At 40.4% G+C, this 15,623-nt stretch overlaps 3 protein-coding genes across 3 annotated transcripts in view; all 3 read left to right on the plus strand.

Moving 5' to 3' along the window:
* Nucleotides 1-135, plus strand: part of LOC118325545 (clathrin heavy chain 1-like) — a 6,616-nt gene extending 6,481 nt beyond the window's left edge. Inside the window, exon 10 of the mRNA XM_035658259.1 lies at nucleotides 79-135. Within this exon, the coding sequence (XP_035514152.1) occupies nucleotides 79-135 (57 nt within the window). The remainder of the gene's footprint in view (nucleotides 1-78) is intronic.
* Nucleotides 136-1,666: 1,531 nt separating this feature from the next.
* Nucleotides 1,667-7,233, plus strand: LOC118325546 (leucine-rich PPR motif-containing protein, mitochondrial-like). The gene is made up of 10 exons (XM_035658260.1): nucleotides 1,667-1,699; nucleotides 2,207-2,264; nucleotides 3,107-3,213; nucleotides 3,765-3,842; nucleotides 4,049-4,093; nucleotides 4,382-4,495; nucleotides 4,594-4,724; nucleotides 5,019-5,104; nucleotides 6,823-6,962; nucleotides 7,078-7,233. The coding sequence occupies exons 1-10, from the start codon at nucleotides 1,691-1,693 to the stop codon at nucleotides 7,231-7,233; spliced, it is 924 nt and encodes a 307-aa protein (XP_035514153.1). The 5' UTR covers nucleotides 1,667-1,690.
* Nucleotides 6,686-15,623, plus strand: part of si:dkey-178e17.1 (tricarboxylate transport protein B, mitochondrial) — an 18,158-nt gene continuing 9,220 nt past the window's right edge. The window contains exon 1 of the mRNA XM_035658969.1: nucleotides 6,686-7,411. Coding sequence (XP_035514862.1) covers nucleotides 7,300-7,411 — 112 coding nt within the window. The 5' untranslated portion in view covers nucleotides 6,686-7,299. The remainder of the gene's footprint in view (nucleotides 7,412-15,623) is intronic.

A 15,623-nucleotide genomic window follows, 5' to 3' on the forward strand; every position in this document is an offset into this window, starting at 1 on the left:
CACACACGCAGAGTTAGCCTTAGGACCATGGTCTAACCCGTGGGCTTTTGTTGAAGGGGTGTTTATGAATATTTACAGTTTAACACTGCACACCCACCTAAAAGCACTCCGGCCCCTGAGCGAAGCTGGAGGTAAGTCAAAGAGAAAAGCGCTGACTTGTCTACAGGGACTAAAGTTATTTCCCCCCACTAAAAAGCCAAAATACATTTACTCAGTTGGCTTAACTTTGAGTTTTCCATTCAGCCAACACATTCTTTGCTGTAGATGATGTGTAAATTACCTGAGTGGATGTTCAATCACTTAGCTAATATAAAGCATAAAATAAAGACAGTGTGGCTTCTTCCTTTTGAGAAATGGTCAGTCTTGACGTTTTTTTTTTTAAATCGTAGCCAGCATTATTCAGCATTATTTGAAGTCGTGTTATTTTCTTGGCAGTGTAGTTTTATACTTTTAGTTGAAGGATGTGAAAAATAATGTAAGAAGAGTAAAAGGCATCTTTTTCTTAAGTTGAGAGAGGTACCGTAGCTTACACAAATGTTCTAAGGATACAGGTAGTAACAGCAGATGCAGCAGTACAGTTTTTGCTTATTTAGATACCACAAATAAATGAAGATTACAATATTTTTTTAAATCAGAAATTGGCATGTCCTGTGTTTTTAGATATTTTAAATCGCTTTATCCATTCATTGTTTGTCCATATTTTTGTGTCTGAATCAGCTTCCTCTTCTCCATTTGCTTTGCTCTCATTGCATTAACACACACATACACACACCTACACACTCTTCTGACTGTTAGGTTGGCTGACAGGGTCATAATTGGGCTTGTCACTTGGGGAGTGTGTGTGTGTGTGTGCGCGAGCGCCGTGTCATTGCAATGCGGGACCTGCCCCTGTCAAAGACAAGGTCAGGGGATAATTTAATCATTAAAGACCTCTTCTTCTCTCATCTCCCCCTCTCTCCTCCTTTCCACCAACTAGCTGACAACGCCAGAAATGTCACACATTGTCATCATTTAGCCTGCGCGNNNNTTTAGCCTGCGCGTGTGTGTGTGTGTGTGCGCGAGTATGTGTGTTTTGTGGTTTCCCAGGCTTTTGTGCTGCCGTCTCTCCTCTCTTGTACTATGGGATTAAGAGTGTCAAACTGGAAAATCTGTCGCTCTGTCTTGCTGTCTTGCCATATTGTATTGTACTACACTGTCAATTCGGTAGCTATGGCAACATGACACAGTCAGTATTATAGTTACTTGAATCAAACCCCATTTGCTGTTAATTAATCTAAACTAATTAATCTTTTTTTGTTTCATATTTGAAAACTAATGCTGTGTGTAGGGGAAAAATGGGAAATGTTTTTTTTTTATAGATACATTTTTTTTTGATCATATGTCTACCTGATGCTTTTATCTACTGCCACTTGCAGACCAAGCAATTAACAATAGAGAGAGCATAGTTTAGAGACATTTTGCAATAATTTAATATGACAACTTTCAACTGAGAGAAATTAGCAAGGATAAGAGAGAGAACCAGATCAAAGTAGAGTTTGTATGGTAGGTGTAGGGGTGGAGGTGCTTCTTCAAGAGATGCACATTAACCCTGACATGTTGGGAGTCTTGTTGACCCACTGGTGGTGCGTTTCGACTGGGTGCTCATGTCTTGTCCTCTACTGCCCCCTGCAGGTTTCAGGACATTGAGAGCATGGTGAAGGTAAGACCTGAATCTGCCCACACTGTTTAAGTGCCTGCATATAAATGTGTATACCAGTACAGATAAACAGGTTTTTGGTTTTTAAATAAAGTTTAGTAGGTGAAAATGATACAGACAACACTGTAGATTATTTAAATTAATACAAAACTAAACTAAGCTGTCTTTATGACCGCTTCTTCCTTGCAACATAAAAGCTATGATGACTAATTTACTCACCATCTGCTACATACAGAGTTACATTTAGGAAGAACATACAACATGATAAATGCCATCTGCTGCCTTTTATGTAAATCTCCTTATGGCACACTGAATGTATAAATACAGAAAAGTTTAGGCTGGATATTCAGCTTCAGGCAATGTTTGGCAAGATGGTTTGCAAAAATAAAAACAGTTTATTCACACACATAAAAATCTTTACAATTTTTAAACTACTACAAAATGTTGTACTGTGTAGGATAAAATCTGTGTGTGTGTGTTTGTATTTTATTTATTTAAATGTTTTAACAGATTACTGCGCTCTTGTACAACGACAAACGCTTCCAGAAAAAGAGCCCCAAAACTACTGGTAAGGAAACATTTACACACATTCATGTTACTGGCAAGGTAGGACATATCTGACAGTGTCTGTGTGTGTCCGTCTGTGTGTGTCCATGTCCATGTCCATGTCCGTGTTTGTGTAGGTGAGAAAGCGAGAGAAGGGAGAACGCCTCTGTGTGTGTATCATCTAGCACATATCAGTATTCAAACTTGCAGACTGCAGTCTCAGTCACCTTCCAACTACAACTAATTCAGATGACAGAAAAATGCCCACTGTGTAAGTGTGTTTGTGTGTGTGTTTGCATTCAGTCTCAGTAGCAGAATACTGCTGACCGGCCCATTTCTCGTCATGAAGCCCCTGTCCAGGTGTGTGTGTGTGTCGGTGTGTGAGAGAAAGACCTGCTCTCCCTGTTGGAGGAAATAGAGCCTGGCTGCTGACACAGCGCTGAGTGGTTCAAAGTGTATATTTGTGTGTGTGTGGAGCGTTAATGTCGCTCCTTGTCAGTGTGTGTGTCACGGAGAGTCCCCAGCGCTGCAACTGTTGTGTGTGCTGGTGGGAGCGATGGAGACTGTTATCCATGTCACATCCCATTAGACAACATCTGCGTGTGCGTGTGTGTGTGTGTGTGAGAGAGAGAGTGTAGAGAGAGAGAGTTGAAGTAGGGGAAAGCTGTCAGTGCCAACCATCGCACATTCACTCACACTGCAGCTCAAAAGCAGCCTCTGTCAGCAGAAAAGAAACACAAACACACACTCTGCAAAGGTTACAGAAAAATAGTATAAATGCATAAATGGATGCAGTGACTGACACGGTGGCAAATTAAATGTAATCCCAAGACAACTGTGTTTGTGTGTTTCCGTCCCATCCAGAAGAGGGATCCTTCTTTTTGTACAGTCTGATCGACAGCATGTCAGAGAGGGAGGTGCATGCAAAGGAAGAGCAACTGAAGACGTACTTCAATCAACTACAATCTGAGGTACACGCACAAACACACGCACACAATGATGTTACTGAAAACAAATACACACACACCACACACTCACATACTAATATAATGTATATCCAGTTCATTCATAGCCATCCCACTTTGAAAGAGCTTACACACTCTGATCTGAGATGATTTGCAGTGTGTAATCAGACTTGGATTATTTACGAAATACACAGGCACACACACAACCTCCTCCTGTGCTCCATTTCTAAAGAGTGACGGTCGTCACTCGGTTTGAGTTGGGACATCCAGACATGTTGTGGAAGATTAAATCATGCTTTACACTTTTTGGTTAAAGGTTATGTTAGGTGACAGCTTTTCAATGAAGTTATGTCTGATTTAAATATATTCATAACCCAATTAATGTTATTAAAAACGACAAGATTAGTTTTCTACTTTGTGCTCCTTATGTTCATCTACTCTTCAAATTTAACTCTCAAACTTTTTTTAACTCACAAAATTCAACAATTCAGCTTCTGTGGGCTAAGAGCCGATCAGCACTTTAATGATGTTGATTTCCTTCCTTTGTTTCTCTGCAGAACATCACCATTCCAAAAAACATCTACAGAGGCATCAAGAACCTTCTGGAGTCCTACCACATCCCAGAGCTCATCAAGGTACAGAGCCTGTTGGATATAGCTCAGACTGTTTTATCATGAACTTTTAGTCACAAAAGCATCAATAGAATACACAAAACTCAGTAGTCAATGGCAAAATATGTCCACATTGAGGATGTATTTGTATTAATTATGTTTTCTGGACTGTTAGTTTCTCCAATGATGTAGATTTTAAATGTCAAATGTTAACTGTGTGTGTCTGTCAGGATGTGGCTCCTTTGCAGAGCAGAGAAGCAGGATTCCGTACGACAGTAAGTAGGACAGTGTGAATGGGACTGATGTGATGCAACATAATTCATTTTCAACTCTTATGTATACCTGCTGGGACAGTTTGTTTTGTTTGAGGAAAAAAAAGAAAGAAAGAATTAATAGATCACCACCCAAATTACCCAAGTTTAATTTTGTAAGAATATATTTTTCATTTGTGGGTACTTTAAACTGAATTCTGTGGAGATGAGTGTGTATTAGTACAGGCTCATGTACACATGCGGTTGTGTATTTGGTCATGTACATGTGTTTAAAACCTCTGTCTCCATCAGGATAATTATGGAAGGATGCGGTCACTTAAGACCAAAATGTCCGAACTGAAAGCTGCGAACCAACCACTTGACGGTGTTCTCAAACAAATGATCCAGGCTTGCATTGAGGACGAGGTAGGATTTGTTTGAATAACTCACAAAACCCTCTTCTTTTTTTTTCTTGAAGTCAGTTGTGTTTAGTCCTGAGATGTGTCGTTTCGTTGTCTGATCAGAAACCGCAGGCCGCCCTAAACCTGATGCAGGAGCACGAGAACGAGATCACAACCAGCATCTACATCACCCTAATCAGAATGTGCTGTCGGCACAACTATGTGAATCAGGCGCTCAAACTGAAGAAGGAAATGTGAGTGAAGCAGGATACACGCACACACAATGCAGCGCTTCGACCAGTAGTGGGCCATTAAAGTTTAACTTGAGTGGTATTAGGGGAGACATTAATGCAGGGTCCAGCCGCTCTATTGACGGGATAAAACACAGGAAACTCTCCCCTCTTCCTCCCTTGTTTACTTCTCTTCACTCACCTCCTGGTTCCAGCATCGGACTGAACTCCGACAGGAGAACTTACAATAGATGGGTTGCATTATTGTAAGTGGAATACATTAATATAGTGTCTCACCCTCTCTGTCTCTGTCTTTAGGAGTCTTAAGGACCCAACAGTAACGCTGGATGTCAATAGATACCTCGAACTGGTCAGGCTCCTCTCCAGGAATGGCAGGGTGGAGGGTAAGTTCCTCTGAGGCTGCAATTAATGATTATTTTTTACATCAGGTAAAGAGTAAAAGATGCACATCACAACTTGTCTGAGCTGAGGTAACCTCCTTCTTCAGCCTGCTTGTTTTGTCCAAACGTATTAAAAACCAAAAGATATTCATTTCATTTCATTCATTTTTGCTTGAAGGATTTAAAATACTTATGCATTTATCAGAATCGCTCTTAATTTTGTGTCTATTGACTAATTGGTTTTATTGACTAATCCCACAAGCTCTTAGTTCCTACTTTTTCTCTGACAGTAAGTCGGATCAAAGTAGATCAGGCTTGAACTTAAAAAAGGCCTGCAGATGTGAATGTGTGTGGTTGAGCGTTTGTGTGGGTGTGTGGGTGTGTGTGGTTGAGTGTGTGTGTGTGTGTGCGTGTGCGCGCGTGTGTAGCCTCTGAAGCCTTTGAGGAATATGTCACCAAACCAAGAGACACTCTATGAAATGTCCACTCCCTTGCAGCCACAACCTTGTTGCTGGGTCACAGCGGTTTGACCTCCTCGTCAGTCGACTTTACGGACTCTGATACTGGACTTTTAGGAGTTTCAGGATGATTGTGACAAAAAGGTGAAAGAAAGACAGAAAGTAAAAAAGAAAGGAGGTGAAATAATAAAAAAAAAATGCTATATGCTGTAGTCTGTGCATGTGCTGCCAAACTATAAAGCTGCAACCAGGAGCACAATTTTCATGTTACACTCAAGTATATCAAGTATTACTAATGTTGTGTCAAAAACAAGTGATGTTCAATGAAACTCTCTCACCCAACTAACAGAAAACGACGATGAAGCGCCAACAGACTTGAGGAGATGAAAACACAGGGGGAACATTAGCTCACATCCTGGTGCCAGTTGGTTAAAAAAAAAAAAAATCATTATTGTACTGAAAACAGTGTATAATTTAAGATATATTGAAATACCTAACTAATCAAAGAAGTCAAATATTATGGAATACCGTATGTATTGTCTATAGTGTGTTGTTGTAGTCTTAAAAGCATAAAGATTTTTGTAAGAAAAGGACAAAATGCAAAAACAGCAGGTTAATAAATGGCAAAGTCTTGAGGCAAAGCTGCTCAAAGTGGTGACACTTTAGTGGATTGGTGGTTTACTTCCTGTGCTGTCCGACAGTCCCTGTATGATACACCGAGCTCTGTCCTACTGTGGTGTCAACTTTTTTTTGAAGAGGAGAGCAAAAAAAGCCTGAGCTGCACACGAAGCACTCCCTTTATCTGCACAACTCATGCATACAGAAAGAGGAATAAAGTTTACACACAGTGTTGTTTGTGCATTTGTTTTTACCATCAAGAGAAAGATTTACAAGCTCTTTTTGTTGATGGTGGAGAGTTTTATGGCTGTGAACATGGTTTATGTTACTGCACCCTTATTTACATCACTTGCTGGACCCAGACTGACATTTTGGTAACCAAGCACCCAAGACCTGATGGATGGTTTCTGTGAGAGCAGCAGCCTCTTTGTTTGGAGAGGGTGTGGTTAGGGGTTGTTTGGACCGATAACTGCCTGCTGCTGGGGAAGTGCGTAAGGGTTTGGTCGTAAAAGATTAAATAATAGGGGAATCCTGTTTTATTCTTCCCGGCGGAGCTGTATTCATATGGTAATGGAGACAGAGAGGCTGCGCCCCGCCCTTCTTCTTCTGTGGAACAAGAGTGGCCGGTCTGCTGTCACCCTGCAGTCATACAAGCACCCAGAGTGTCACCCACTGGACTCTGTCAAACAACCGGCTCGGTGGTGGATCAGGAGAAACTGCCAAGTTCAGCGCAGCAGCAGGATACGGACACAACTCTCTTTCTGTCCGCCCCTCCCAGCTTCCGGGTTGTTTTTTTTATTTTATTTTTTTGCTCCTCTTACGTGCTACTGTCGCGATACGGCGTTACCATGGTTACAAATAACAGATATTGGATATAAAACATCCCAACTTCCTCGACAGTCCCATTATCCGCACACTGTCAACAGAGAGGAGCCGCTGGAGTCTCCGGACGCATCTGAGATCAGCTGCATCCAGGAAGGCGCACCACGCAGCGACCGTCCATGTGTTGCGCGCTCCAGGATACTTGACAAGAACATTTGCAAGCTACCTACCTGAAGATAAATCTCATTAGACTTTATTTTTGTTGTTGTTCATAGATTTGCAGTGTATTTTCCGGTAGCTATGCAGAATAAAGGCACATTTATCAGCCCTTTTCCCAGACCGCGCTGTCTGGCGGCGGCGGCGCCCGCGGGGAAAGCGAAATTAACTCACCCGGGAAAGGCGATTCTGGCAGGTAAGTTCATCATCGTTTGCCACGCGGAAAAGTAAACACAATGTCACTGGTTCCGGGAGTTTCGTTAAAGTCACGGCGGAATAAAATAGCATTTCATACATTTCTGATAAATGGTGTAATCTTCTTGTTTGTGGTGCGCAGCGGAGCAAAATAGGTGTAAAAAAAATAATAAAACCCTGGAAAGAATAAAAGACAAAACAGCAAACCATTAAAACAGCGTGTAGTAAGTCACACCTTAAGAGGAACTAAAGTCAATAAGTAAATAGCAGATAGACCACTGCAAACAGGATTATTACACCATAACAAACAAGGGCGTTTTTCTGTTAAATGACACGTTTCACTTCATTGAGCTGAAGGCTTGAAGTTAGTGGAGCTGCACAGAGAAAAGTGTGTGAGAGAGCTGCAGTAAAACGAGTTATTTTGCAACTGGTGTTACTACATTTTCCAACTGCTACATCTTGCCCTCAAGCCATCGTGACCCTGTGACCCTTGAAGCTGTTGTAAAAGAAAAAATGGCCTTGGGAGCAATTTTCTTCCTCTGTCCCCCTGTCCTCTCACGGTCAGATCTTACCTGCTGCACTGATGTAATTTTATCTAATCTAAACCTCTAGTGCAGCTCACATAATGCTATTAGAGTGGATTGGTGCATGCAGCATTGTAGGGGACTCAGGTGTGCTCTGGTGGTCAGAGAGGAGAAGAAATCATTTTCAGTGTTGAGCTTTTGGTTGATCATGTCAGGTGATCTTCAGCAGATGATTTTTGCTCAGTTGTCATGGAATTGTAGATGTCTGAATTTCCATTTTTTTCTGAGCACTTGAAGGACTTCTCGTCCAAAAGTGGGCAAAATCCATCTGCTGATGAAGGTCATGATATGTTAGGATAGTTCCTGAACCGCTTATGGAGTTTGTGGTGAGGTTGTTTTCCTAAACTTAAATGTTGTTCTGTCAGTTTGTGGTTCTTCTCTCTTTTACTGTAACTTTCACAATGCTTTATTCTCCTACTGTAACTGTAAACGTTGATCAATGTTGATTACATTTAGAAAAATGGGTTAAAAATATTGATATATTCCCACCATATACCAATAGGTAACCAGAGCCAATATATATCTTAGTGTGATCAGCAATCACCAAACCTACAAAATGATTTATTATGTCAGTCTGAAACAGGGAGGAAAAAATATTTGCCCTGAAGCTGTAACCATTTTGCTTGACAAATGAATAAAATGGTTAATCAATCGTCAACATTTTAACAAATCAGTTGATTGATGCTTCTGCACTACTTCAGTCATGCTTGTTTTAGCCATCTCTTTGATTCATCAGTTTCTCCCCGCTGAGGTTCAGAAGCTGTCCTCCTCTCCTGCTGCTCTGCCCCCCCCCTCAAAAATCCCCCTCGACCTCCTTGTGTGTTGATGATCAGGGTGCAGCAGCTCCAGCTGATGAAGAGCCTCTCAGAGATGCTCCTGTATTAAAGCTACGTGCTGATATTTGGCAGCACTCTGCTGATTTCAGCCTTGTTCTCTGGCAACGGTTGCATGCTGAATATTTTAGCGTTTTGAATGAATTCCTTTTGATTGAGGATTTTAAGCAAACTAATGATTATTTCAGTTATTTTACTGATTATTTAAGAATAATATTTAACGATGATTATATAACGATGAATCAAATTACTATAAAATTATTACATAGAACCTAATGTGACGTCTTCTAATTGCTTGTTTTAACCTGACCAATACTTCAAACTCAAAGTTCATTATCAAATATATGAAAAACATCACATATGAGAAGCTGTAACCAACAAATATGTGATCTTTTTAAATTACTCATTATTTCAGCTCCAAACTGCATACATGCTTATGGACTCATCTGAGTAATTACACTGTAGATATTTTGAAGCTGGTGTGCAAATGAATAGTAGGTTTATATATATCAACACTGCCCCTTTCAGTACAGATTTAGATTCACATTAGACCATGGCGTGGAGCACAGGCAACATATATCATCCAATAATGAGATAAAAAACACATTTACATACATAGCATTAATTTAAACATTGCTCGTGGTTTAAAGAGCACTTTTCTATCATTCTGTATTCTTAAATTCAAACAAAATGTGATGTCTCCTGAACAATTGACATTACAGAGTTTGCAGATTCTCTATAAGCCTGTATATCTACCTGTGGTTGGAGATTTTGTGTCATCTATTTCGAAAACAACTGTAGAGTTAATGATTTTGTGGCAGGAGGAGTGAGAAGAAGAGAAAATATATCCTCTCTTGACACACGTTGCCCTGTCAGCCACTGAGAAATGGAACTGGTGAGACCTCCCCCTCCCCCCATCAGTCCCGTGCAGCCTGATTGACTGGATATGGCCCAGTGTTGCTCCCTCTTCCTCTCGCTGTGTCGTTCAGCTCGTCTCAAGCCTGTCTGTCCAGTTTTGCAACAGCAGCATGATTACATTCTCTCTGTCCTAACTCTGTGCAGCTTCTGACTCCTCCTGGCCTCACTGTCAAAAAAACATTGATTTGTCGCTGTCAAAGGTTTTGGAAAGGAAAATGTGCATCAGTGTGTGTAGTGTGATGACAGTACACATTCAGAGCAACGCTGGGATGACTCAGCGAGTCATTTGAGTCTGACCTAAGATATTATCCATCAAAAACCACAGCTGATAGTTTACATCGTCAGGACGAAAAACCCTTCTCACTCAGCTACGGCAGTTCATGAATCCAGCTGATACCTCGCCTAGTGTGACATGTTAAACAATTATCTGTTATGGTTAGCAGTACGTGTACGTGGAGAGAGCGAGTCGCACATGCCCCAAAGGTTGAAAGTAGACAAAGCAAGAAGTAGAAGGTCAAAGCTTAATGGATTAGAGAGCCCAGTGGTTGGGGAGGAGGTCCAAAGCTTTTAGAGGTCTGTGAGCTCTTTCTGCTCCCATTGGCTAGTTCAAGTCTTCTCTCCACAGCCACTGGTGGTGACTGAAGTGGTAACACGGAAGGAGGGAGCGTTTTTCTGTGTGTGGCCTGAGGGAGAGACTGGTCTAAATGGGTCTCTGGTCCTGATATGCTGGCTGTTGTGCATTCATACATCGCTGTGGTTTTCATTTATAACCCATCTGGGCAGAGTCTGAGAAGCAGGCGGGATGGACAGAAAGAGAAAGTTCCTTTCTTAAATCTTTTTTATTATATTTATTTTATGATAGATTGGAATTTCCACTGAGACAGAGACTGTTTTTATGTCACTTTTCCTGCTCTTTTCCTCTCCTGTCTGTCTGTCTGTCTCTCTCTCTCTCTCTCTCTCCTGTCTGTCTCTCTCTCTCTCTCTCTCTCTCTCCCCAGCCTCAGGGCTGCCAGTTAGGTTTTCTGAGTGGCTGTCTCCTCTCAGGCTCAGAGGACTCGTCAAACTGTACGCTTACTCCCTGTTTCCTCGCGTCACAGGTGACGCACAGTCACCTCCCTCCCCACTGCTTGCAGACCCCGAGTACTGGGGGGCGAGATCATAAATCACAGTGCGCTCCTTTGTCCACCTCCCAGCCACCCCCTCTGTAATAGCTTGTCAGCTAGATGTTGGTATAGTGCAGTCACGGACATGCAAACAGAAATTAGTGCAGTTATTTAAATACATTATTAATTCTCATTAATTAGAAGTCATATATGCTGAACATTTCCTTTCTTAAACCTTACCTTTGAGATTGAGTTCCTGCCTTCCAGTCAGCCACTGGTTGTAATTAATTACAATATTGTGGAGACCTTGCAGAAACTTGGAACTTGTTTGAGAAAAATGATCAGAGTAGTCGCTATAATTTTTTGTCATAGTTATATAATAACAGCAGGGTTATTCATTTTCAAGTAATTACCTTGTTGGGCTCAACAACATTATGTCTTAGACTTGAAAGATTGTTGGTCTCAATCAGCTTCTTAATATGAAATACCACCAGCTGCTAGCTTGCTTTTGTCTGTCTGTCTGCCATTTGGTGCCGGGATGGTTATTAGAGCTTTTTCACAGCTGCCTTCTGCATCTGGAAAGTCGGCTGAAGAAAGCAGTGAAACTTATCCTAAACAGTAAAGTTGTTAAAACCAAAGTAATGAGTGGAAAGATGCTAAAACACTCAGTAGAGGGGAAGTAACAGTAACAATACAGATTAGTGCTTAATAGAGATTGAATCTTAAATGTCAGAGCTTCCTTGAATGCACCAAAAAAAGAAGAGTTTTCAAATGCTCATAACTGCATGAAGATGTAGTAACATGGGTTACCAGCTCATTTAAAATGTCTGCAAGTTGATTTTGATACTTAAAATGGACTTAAGCCAATGGCATTGATCAATCAACAAATTATGTAAGTAATGTAATGTTTATGTATCTAAATTTAAAACATGCAAAGCCACTGGTTTTATTCTTCATCTGCAAAGTGCCTGGCAGCCTTGTCTACAACTGTACACTCAGTAACGACAACCTGTGCGTAGTTGTCCTGTTCATGTAAATCAGTGTACAATCTGCATGCTGCAGGGTTGTCACAGTTCCCATGTAAAATTAATCAACATCCTTCCTGTAATTAAGCATCAGTGTAGCATTAGGGAATGTTTCTCAGGACTGAGGAAGCCTAAAAGGCCAGACGTCAGATAAATAATTCTTTTCATGTTTTGCGTGAGGAAAATAGAAATATTACAGCTCTATTAATAAGAGAACTGTTTGAAGTGCATCAGTCCTCTGGCTATGTTCTCCATTTGGACTGGAGGTATGGACACAATAACATCGTACCCTTTTACTCCAGAGAATTTAAAGTGAGCGATTATAATCTAAATAAGGAACATCTGGATGAATAATAGATTGATTCTGCTGCAAAACTTGCTTATTAATTTGCTGGTCGGTGCACAAACACATGTCGATACACTTTATTGACTGTTTTCGGCGAGTTTGTCTGAACTGAGCTTAGTCGAAAATGGAATTAAAAAGAATCTTAGTTTTAGGTTTTACTGCAATAGTACTTTAAACAATCCACACCTACTCAAAAATGTTTATTTTGAAGGAAATGGAGTTCAAATATGTTTAGAAGCTGCCATGATCAGAGACCATGCCGGACTGTCAGTTCTTCCTAGGAAGAAATACGTTTCACAGTAGACCAGATGTGTTTGATGCTCATTACAGTCACTGAAACAGGCAGAGACTGTTCCTCCCTGTCAGCTGGCTGTCTGCCTGCTCACCTGGCTTCCTCTGTGCCGCTCTGTGCTGTGGATTTCTGTTTGTGTGCATCATGACTGTGTTTCTGTGTGTGTGTTATCGAAATATACACAATATGTTCAAAAATATGTGGAGCTGAAATTATTACTGATTAATTGATATCGACCAACAACTACTTGTTTAAGTAATTTTTACACTACCTAGTTCCAGCTGCTCATTTGTGAGGATTTGCAGCTTTTCTTTGTCTTATGTGACAGTAAACTGAATATCTGGGAGTTTTTGACTGTGGCGAAGGTGGCAATGTCAGTCTATTGTTGCAACGTACTGCTGCCATGACAGAAAAAGAACAACTGATCAGTATCACATTATAACAAGAAACCTTTATTGATATAACAATATAATTATTTATCTTGTTATGACATCTGAAATATCTACTATTTGATGGATTGCAGTATAACATGCAGACATTTGTGGTCCCCAGAGGATGGTCCGGCTTACTTTGGCAATCCTCAGATTTTTCCACTAGTCCCACCAGCAGGTTGACATTTTAGTTTTTTAGTGAAATGTCTCAACAATTGTTGGATGCATTGCCACGAAAGTTGGTAAAAACTTTATTAGAGCTCTGACCTCTACACCATCAAACAGCTTTGGAGTCAATCCGACTGTGAACCAGGCCGTATCGCCCAACATCAGTGGCCTTCAGTGGCCATCAGTGGTCACTCTTGTGGCTGAATGGGAACAAATCCAGGTTCATCAGGCCCAAGATGTGAAGTATGCTGATTAATATATACATTTTCATTGCCTGAACACAGTGTTACCTTTAAACAGTACATCATTGTCTGTGTCTAATTTATTAAAGTGCTGCTTATATTGTGGAAATTTCAAGTCTCTAAGAGTCTGTAGAAGCAGTTTTGAATCTGCCATTACCTTTTTTTCATCGCTTTTGGGGTTGGGATATCAATCCACTGCCATTTCCATTTCTTTTCGTGTAAACGTAAGTGTCAAAGATCTATGTGGATGCATTGATTTTATGACACAGTGTGGAGAAGAGTAGCCAGGGGATGAGGAGAGAGGAAGGAAGGTGTTGCTGAGAGAAAAATTACCAACAGGAGAGGCGAGCGAGCCTGTGAAGATCAAGATTAATGGCCATTTTTCTCATGTATCCCACGTTTGACAGCTACACAGGAGTCATTTAGGGTGTCATTTTTAAATGTGTGTGTAAAATATGTGTGTGCTTTGGATGTAGGCTGCAAAATGGAGTAGAAGTCAAACAAACTGCTTCTCCTCCACGCGTGTGTCTGATGAGGATTGATCATGTGTGCTGTGTGTGTGTGTGTGTTTGTTGCTGAGTCGCCGCTGGTTGGGTTTCACGTGCAGTACTGTCTTGGCTGAAAACAGAAGAATGAGGTTTATTGTTTCTTCTTTTCCAAGACACACTGACCCACTGATCCCGGATCAGGACGGCTGAAATGGAGCGTTATAAAGCTCATGTGATTTCTGTTATTTCTCAGCTGGCTAACATTTGCAAACCACTCCATGAGGATTAGAAGAATTACAGACCACTGGCCTGGTGTGTGTGTGTGTGTGTGTACTTAATGGTGCTCTCAGGTTTTATGGATTGTGCTGATTGGGTGAATTCAGGTACGATCAATGACGAATGGCATGCAGATAATCAGTCATCACAGGTTTATATCAATGCTGATGTGCCGATATTAACCGAAATACTGGAAATCGCAAGGTAAAAAATCTAAATTATGAATCACAATGAGTTAAATAAATGGCTCTATAAGGTTTAGGTAGACCAATAAAATATTATCATTTTCAGAAATTATTTTACTTGTATGAATCACAATTTTGTCGCAGTAGTCATATGAAGACACAATAAATGAGGACATTTGATAAATGTGCAGCCTTAAGTAAAAGCCATTTTCCTGTATTGATTTACCTTATTAAATTAGCCCACTCACAGAAGAGGAGATGTAGATAAAGAGATGAGTCAGAGGCTTTTTAGGGTATTTAGTTTGCCTTGCGATGCCCTCTACTTATAGTCCTAAAATGTGTGCCCTGGGTTAAATATATGCTTTTATCTTAAGTAGAGGCTCTGCTTCTAGGTTCCACTGTAATAAAGGTCATGTTGGCAGCATGTGAGGAGTGGCAGAGCTAAATAACACGTATGCATGTTTGTAGGTGAAACATTGCTTCACTGGGGCCGTGTGGAAATTAGCCAGAATACACTGAGAAAAATAAACCACAGCAGTACTGAGAGACAGTCTCATATTCAACATTCAAGACTTAATTTTCTTAAAACAAGGGAAATTCTGCCAGTGTCCTGAATTTTCTAGAAATTACTCATCATCTTAAAACGATCATTTATATTATAATCATGTATAATGAAAATGACATAGAAAATAGATATTAGTCCTCAATAATTGACGAAACATGTAGTGATAGTATCACAGGTGACAGTGAATGCCCCACAGATCTAACACTGAGAAACAATGGGATTAAAGCAGCACATAGACGGCACCAATTTTCAAGTGGATTGTCAAAATTTTCTACATATAAATAATATAAATAATGGGAAGGATGCTTTAATCACAGAAATATTCTACATATCAGGTCTTTAAGATGGTTATTCTTACATTCTAGGTAGCGCATGGGAAGTATTTTTCTTTATAAAAGCTCTTCAAGTTATTCTCCCTTGCAAATATTAACATTTGATCACAACTGGTAATTCTCAGAAAAAGAAAATCACAACAACTTCCTGTTGAAACCATTTCTCTGTGAGCCAGATTTAGACTTTTCATGTGAAAGAAAAAGGCCAGACATTTCAGTTTTCTACTTCCCATTGTTTGGTTCATTGTGGTCTTGTGGTAAATTGCTTCAGGTTTCCTGACTTGTCACAAATATACATCATGTTCAGTAAAATGTTCCTCATAATTACCCACAAGAATTATTTTAGGTTGGGAATTTCTTCTTTCTCGTTCGTTGCAGGGCACATCTGCATGTTTCTCTGTAACCTCATTGTGTGTGTGTGTGTG

The sequence above is a fragment of the Morone saxatilis genome, unplaced genomic scaffold (genome assembly GCF_004916995.1).
Source record: "Morone saxatilis isolate NCDOM2014 unplaced genomic scaffold, NCSU_SB_2.0 Contig16, whole genome shotgun sequence".
Classification (NCBI taxonomy): Eukaryota; Metazoa; Chordata; class Actinopteri; family Moronidae; genus Morone; species Morone saxatilis.

Bases quoted from the DNA above. Each gene is read 5' to 3' on its own strand.
- LOC118325546 (XM_035658260.1), top strand. The intron at 3,214-3,764 runs GTACACGCACAA...GTTTCTCTGCAG, and splicing joins TCAATCAACTACAATCTGAG to AACATCACCATTCCAAAAAA. The intron at 6,963-7,077 runs GTTGTTTTTTTT...CTTCCTCGACAG, and splicing joins CCGCCCCTCCCAGCTTCCGG to TCCCATTATCCGCACACTGT.